The 5816-nt window shown below is 33.3% G+C and overlaps 1 protein-coding gene across 1 annotated transcript; it reads right to left on the reverse strand.

The window, feature by feature from the left end:
* Window positions 1–314: 314 nt before the first annotated feature.
* LOC129232458 (endocuticle structural glycoprotein SgAbd-8-like) lies at window positions 315–5467 on the reverse strand. Its single transcript, XM_054866603.1, has 2 exons — window positions 5456–5467; window positions 315–1299 (listed from the first exon to the last, which is right to left on the reverse strand). Exons 1-2 carry the CDS (start codon window positions 5465–5467, stop codon window positions 655–657), a joined length of 657 nt encoding a protein of 218 aa, XP_054722578.1. The 3' UTR covers window positions 315–654.
* Window positions 5468–5816: the final 349 nt, after the last annotated feature.

Genomic DNA, 5816 nt, shown 5'->3' on the forward strand with positions numbered 1-5816 from the left:
AATAAATTATATTGAGAAGTAGCCAAGCATGGCAATGTTTTTTAACTTTTGGCAACCAAGCAATATCAGTTCTTTATGTATTTTTTTCGTATTTTCTCGATTAATTTTGGTTTTATATACGAACGAAGTAATTTATAGAAATTTTTAGATGAAATTTGAACGCTACTGAAAATATTAAACATAGTTAACAATATATTTTAGTATTATTGAATCGTTTCCTAAATTTAGTTCAATAGAGGAAAGTATTGGAGATATAGTGGGACGCTTTTAGCTACTGATAAGTATAAAAATAATTTTAGGAATGAATCAATTGATTTTTTTTTTTTTTTTTTTTTTTTTGCATAAGATGAATTTTGACTAATAGTGACTTCATAGAAATTTGCCTTGCTATTGGTTTGACTGACCTCCACCAATATTGTAGGGCAAAAAAGCAACTTTATGTATAAGAGGTTGTCCTGTAGTTGGTTTGAATAGGAAGTCTCTTACTACAGGTAGAACTGATAAAGACGCAGCTAATACTTTTGAGACCATCCTGAGGGGATGATATTGTAGCTGTAAAGAGGATAGGCCTTCGTAAAAGTAGTTTCAGGAAAGAGTAAAACAATTTTTTCTTTACCCTGGTGTATTTTGAGAGTCGATGGTTCTAGGCGAGACTTAACCCTGGTACTGGTTGGGTTGGCCACCAATGTTGTAGGACAGAAGATTCACTGGTGGTGGGGCTTGCTGTCCTGGAGCTGGGTTGTTGTATGCAAAGGGGTTGTAGGAACCTTGGTTGGAGTTGTACTGCTGAGGCGCTGCGTACTGGTTGTAATTCTGAGTTGGCTGAGGTTGGACGTAATTGTTGTAAGCTGGTTGCGGCTGGTACTGTTGTGGTTGGTACTGTTGTGGCTGGTACTGCTGTGCTTGGTACTGTGGCTGTGGCTGGTAAGCGGGTTGTGGAGCGGTAGGCTGGGGTGCAGGAGGAGCTTTGGGGATGTCATCACCTTCGGCCTTGAACCCATCTTTGCCAGCGGTGTACCGGATGATCTTCTGTTTGCCGGATGCGTCTATGTAGCCATAGGCGCCGGACACGGAACCGTCCGGATTCCTGGTCTCTTCCCGGAAGCTGCCGTCATTTCCGGTGTTGTAACCGAACTTGTAGTCGCCTTGGAGCTGCTGTCCGATGCTGACGTAGTGCACCGGGGCGCCGTTGCTGTTTTGTTGGTGTTGCTGCTGCGGTTGATAGGGCTGCGGTGGGTACTGGTTTGGGTTGTAGGGGTACTGAGCAGAGCAAAGAGCAACCAGAGCAGGGAAGAGGACCTAAAACAGAAACAGCAGGGTAAATATGATGTCAACTGGTATAAATAAATATCGATTCAAAGAAGTTGTCATTATTAATCATTATACGTGTTCATGTAAGACGCTTGTAGGGTCTGAGAGTTCAATTATGCTATCCAAAATAACGTAGGTCATACTACAAGTCACTGAAATATTCCTGCTTTTTTTTACCCATTTCTTTACGAATCATTTCATACGCTTAAGATCACAGAAAACTTATTGAATTTTTCTGATTTGATATGATTTCAATATTGCTTGAAATCGAAAAAACAAAAGAAATTTATCTGTTTGATAACTCTTAAGTAGAAAAATAAAAATTCTGAATCCTGAAATATTTGTAGTTGCAATGCACAAAAATGCATAAATGTTATTGGAAAAAACAAGTAAATACATAACTTGTATAATTTATAACAGTTGGTATTTGTCCAGTTCTAATACAAATATTGGTTTTTCTCCCTCTTCCCTTCATAGCCTAGATAATTCAATTTTGGGATTTTTACAATTTTAAAACTGTAATAAAAGTTTGCATTTATATTTTGAAGCTATGTACAGTTAACGAGCAAAATCTGATAATGTGCGTATTTTTAGTAGTAGAAACTATGTTTACAGAAAAAAAATCTCAAATTTATGATACAATTGCTTTGTCCTAAAATCATTGACACAATGCAGTCAGCACGATAAACGAACAATATGACTAAATTATAGCTCATTCTTTTGAGTTGGTATAAAATACACGACTTGTGATCTCTTAACAACACCGCTAACGTTCTTAATCATGCTTGAGGTTTTGAAAGAATCATATTTTAAACAGGTTGAGATATAGCTCACTATTCCAAGATGAACATTTTGAAGTATTTGCTCCAAGTAAAAATAACTTAACCAATCCAAATTAGAAATTATAATGTCTCATTATTTTCTGTTAATGACGCTTCATTCCGCCAATTAACTTCTCATTAATAAAAAATGCGATTACTTATTTTATTTATCGTCATTAAAAATTCATCTCCACTAAAGAAAATTTCAGTAGGGGGCCATCGGGCTAATGAACGGCGATGCAAAAGGATCGAACCCAATACAATCAATTCAGGGACGGGGGAGAAAAAGCAAAACAGCCCCCTCTGGTGGCGATAAGCAGCAAATTAATATTTGCTTTGATCCCACTTATCATTAATAATCCACTATTCTGGGACCGTAAAACGACCTTTCGGTGCGCACAATTATTTTCAATTAAGCAACCGCAATTACGCAATTATTATTTATGGGTGCGCGGCAGCGTTTAGTTAATTACTGATGGTAGCGAGGTTGTTGTTTGCAGAAATGGATATTTATTGGTCCCTGCTTATATTCTGGGCTGTTTTATGGCCTTTGATTGGAGTAATTAATGTTGCTTCGGGGATTGGTTTGTGAAATCTTCCGGTCGGGTAATATTCGATCAGTTGCTCATTTTGGTTCCCGAATAGCGTCAAGATAAGTGGACATAAAAATTTTATTCATGACACCGATCCAGCTATTTATGTCATTTCCTTCATGACCACTGGCGACGTAGTCACATTCTTTTGGTGACACTGACTTTTGCGATATAAGGCGTAGTTGTAACCCTACAGTACTTTTGGTATAGCTACTCGGAAACACTTTACTAATTTTCAGTTGAAAATTTACTTATTTTCTGAAAAAAAATACGAAACTTTCTGGTCAGCATTAAAATAGCAGTTAAAAAAATCACAATAGTATAAAAAAAATTCTCAACGCGTTATCTTCAGCCTTTTTTATTTTTTAAAAAAAATTATTGTTTTTAGAACAACATTAAAAAAAATTCCAATGAGAGGTATTCCCTACCCAATGATGAAACTAAATAAAAATTAATTCAATTATATTAATAATTAACACTTACATGAAGGTTATGGCGTAGTGATTACTGATTGTTTCCAACAATACATTTTTTTTCCATATACCAATACTACTTTCGTACATCTTTTGACAAAACTCAAAGTTATGCACATTTTTATGTTGCATATATCAAAATTTAACCATATGACGCGCTTAAAATTTTCCTTAAAATATGCTCAATTATCGAATTGTAATTTAAAAAAATATTTGTCTGTTACTTGCGTAGTTATTAGAACCCTATACATTTTTGCTATTCAAACAAATATTATTTTTCCGCACATTAAATATGGTCTAAATTATTCCTACAAAATTCTTTCAAAACTTTTTTTTTCCCTTCAAAGCGTAGACCTTGGCAATAACTAACAAACAAGTACTCATGATTTGCATTAAAAAAATAAATAAATAAACAGGTTTATTTGCATAGTTTCTATGTAATAAATGTACCAACATCTGTATTTATATTATAAAAAAAATCGTAAAACAATGCAAAACATTAATATTTTACTTCAAAAAAAAAAAAATGTAAATGAATTTATGTGTAAGTGGGTAACACAGGAAAATAAATAGTTGACCGTGTAATTGTTTTTGTAAAATACGTTTTACAATAGTTTAGTACATTCAAAACAATTCAACAATATTTACTGCTATCCCCCTTTCCCCAGAATATGCTAAAAAGCCTTGTGGCAACACTTTTTTCCCCCCACATGAAATGAGTTTCTTCTAAGCATTAAAATTTTTTCTGGAAGAGTAATATTGCCTTAAATATGCTACTATTTCTTAAATTATACACATAAGCATTATATTAATACTATTTTTCAAATCCCGAATTCAAACTTATTTTGATTTAAACAAAAGAAATGTTACAAAAATAAAGAGTTAGTTTGGTACTGCAATAATGGAAAGAAGGTTGCTTTATGAAGAATAATTATTTTTAATGATTCAAAACAATTTGCATAGTTAATGCAGCGCGATTCCGACCTTATAAATAATTCATCCAGATGCAATTAATTGAATTATGATAATGTAGCACATGTTTGAGAACCGAAATTAATTAAGCATTCCAAACAGCTTTCAAAAAACCAACGAAAAATTTAAACACGAGAGCCTTAAGTTCTATTTGTATTAGTAATGGTGAATCGTGATATGAATTAGAAAAAACTACAACTGTCGGTTTTTGGGGCTCTATTTCTTGTGAGAAATATTTTGTATTGTTAAGAGAACTTGCTAACATAATTTAAAAATTAATATCCCAGATTTTTGTAATCTTTTTTTTTAAGGCTGGATTGTAGAATGAATTTTCTAAACATAAATACATGTTTTTTTTAATTTATTATTATTATTTTTTAAATACATCACTCTAACGTAGTTTTCAAAACGTGTTTTGTAAAAGACTAAAACAATTTTGCTTTTTAAAGTATTATTTTTAAAAAATAGCAAATGAGATAGAGAGAAATTTGATAACTATAAAGGCGATAAGTATAAGTAATTATAAAGAAAACTGTGAGTTTCAGGTTTAAGACTTTTTAAAAAATCATATTGCCAAATTATTTCAGTTATGATCATTAACTACAAGCTATATTTTTAATAATCAAAAGTCTTAACTAGATGACTACTTTCCGGTACTTATAATTTTAGACAACGTAGTCATATTTATGATGGTTTTTCTTTTACTTAAAATTGAATAAAAATAGCAAATATGTTTAAAATATTTATATCATTATTTTTTTTAATTTTATGCTCACAAATGCTTTGATCGAATTAAAAAATGGCTTTGTGTGCTATTGTAAATTAAACTCTCAAACTCAAAATACATTTAATCTTTTACATGGCAACGATGCACACTGAATTAGTAATTCGGGGACTGAATTTCGAAAACGTTTCAACTGCTTTTTCGTAAATCAAATTTTCCAATGCGTTTTAGAATAACAACCAGACATAACAGTACACAAGAGACTGATCAATGTTAATAAACATAAAAAGATAGACTAGTTTTTGATACTAAGATAATTCAGGAAGTAGAAGCTAGTATTCGCAGTTCAACAAAGTGTGCACTTATGCTAAAACTACTGATTCGCTAAGTTTGTGGGGAAAATTACGTGGAAATTATAAGAAAAGTTGATGAACGAAGTATAATGCATTGTTTATCTTAGACATTTTAAGGATCGTCAAACTTTAAAGTGATTCAGGTCGAGGGACCAGATTGAAGTATTTTGCTATTGGCTGGTTTGTGAAGAGAAAGCATGCGACTTACCAAGGAAAACATCTTGAGAAATAAACCAAAGCTCTTAAAGAACCAAGAGAAGAGGAGAGAGATGGAAGCTGAGTGACATCCAAACGGAAACGTTCCCTTTTTATACTCGAAGGGGGTGCATCAGGAATGGTAAAAATTCCAATCGCGTGACGTCACATTCGATGACCGAAGAACTGATTTTCCAGTAATTACCTCTTTCTTTTGCCATTAACCTAAATCGATCAAGGCCACACTTTCTCTCTTCCAATAAGAATTTTCGAAGGTGAAGACGCGATTTTCGTTCGAAATAGGGTGGAGCAAGGCTCTTTTTCCAGTGGCCCTTACCCGTTCGGTAGCCTTCGTCCGGTTCCGGTCCACCTAC

This window comes from Uloborus diversus, unplaced genomic scaffold (assembly GCF_026930045.1).
Source record: "Uloborus diversus isolate 005 unplaced genomic scaffold, Udiv.v.3.1 scaffold_12, whole genome shotgun sequence".
Lineage (NCBI taxonomy): Eukaryota > Metazoa > Arthropoda > Arachnida > Araneae > Uloboridae > Uloborus > Uloborus diversus.